The 1150-nt window shown below is 54.9% G+C and overlaps 1 protein-coding gene across 1 annotated transcript in view; it reads left to right on the forward strand.

Moving 5' to 3' along the window:
• DIP2B (DIP2 disco-interacting protein 2 homolog B (Drosophila)) overlaps window positions 1-1150 on the forward strand; it is a gene marked incomplete at its 5' end in the record, with an annotated part of 22071 nt that overhangs the window by 3440 nt on the left and 17481 nt on the right. The window contains 2 exons of the mRNA XM_010140320.1: window positions 85-208; window positions 716-825. Of these exons, the coding sequence (XP_010138622.1) occupies window positions 85-208; window positions 716-825 (234 nt within the window). The remainder of the gene's footprint in view (window positions 1-84; window positions 209-715; window positions 826-1150) is intronic.

Here is a 1150-nt window from a genome sequence, read left to right on the forward strand (position 1 = left end):
TCACCAAGCCTCGGGCTGCGCTAAGGGGAGGGCTGACCTACGGCACCGTTAAAGACGAACGATGTTTTCCCCCTCTCCCCTCAGGATGCCGGTGGCCAGCAGATCGGTTTTCTGCTGGGGAGCTGTGGGATTGCTTTGGCCCTCACCACCGAAGTCTGTCTGAAAGGGCTTCCAAAGACCCAGAACGGAGAAATTGTGCAGTTTAAAGGTTAGACCAGTCGTACGCTTTTGTGCTTTTGCTGTAGCCGAACTCTCCGTCCAAAGTCTGAATGTGTTGGGGGGGGGCAAAGGGAGCAGCTTCCTGATCGCGCCACGTCCCTGTTCTAGGTTTTATGCACATGGCGTAGCTCGATCCCCGTGGCTGCCAGAACTGCTCTGTTGTCCCGGGAGCCGCCATGAACCCACCCTTCAGCCAGGGTTGTCCTCGGGTCCCTTCAGAGGGGTTTGGCAGGTTCTGGAGCGGTTTGGGGGATGATAGCAGCAGCTATATTTGGAAGTACTGCAGGGCTCTTTCCTGCATAGAGGAAGTGCCTCGTGCCCACTGAACTCCCTGATGAGAAACGAGATGAACCTTCTGGCCGGTTGCTTGGCGTGGGTCGGTGTTTTGCTTGTGTAACTGAACCTGGACAAACGACGGGGTCTGGTGTGTTCTTGCAGAGTATAAATCCCTCGGTAGATAAACTGATACTAATGCATCGCTTAATTTTGGCTCTAGGTTGGCCCAGACTCAAGTGGGTTGTGACAGACTCAAAGTATCTCTCCAAATCTCCAAAGGACTGGCAGCCCAACATCTCGGCAGCAGGAACTGAGCCAGCATATATCGAGGTAAGCAGTGAATGGGGAATAGGAAGTGGTTTCCGTGAGCTGAACTGAACGTTCTAATCACCAGAGGCATAACGCTTTCCCCTCCCCACCCTCCGCTTCCCAGCTCCGAGCCGCTGCAACGAGCCTTGCACCGTGTGCAACCTGCTGGGAAGCTTTTTTCAGTTTGGAATTACCTTTGTGGCCTTGAGTGCCACTCCGAATGAATCGGAGAGCGCTGCTCCAGCTCCAGGAAGCTCGGACTGGGCTGGCCGAGCCCGCTGAGATACTGGGCGCCGTGGCTCGGGTGTCTGAAACTGCTGAAGCCAAGAGCATTTTGAATTTCCTG

The sequence above is a fragment of the Buceros rhinoceros genome, unplaced genomic scaffold (genome assembly GCF_000710305.1).
Source record: "Buceros rhinoceros silvestris isolate BGI_N320 unplaced genomic scaffold, ASM71030v1 scaffold22747, whole genome shotgun sequence".
Lineage (NCBI taxonomy): Eukaryota > Metazoa > Chordata > Aves > Bucerotiformes > Bucerotidae > Buceros > Buceros rhinoceros.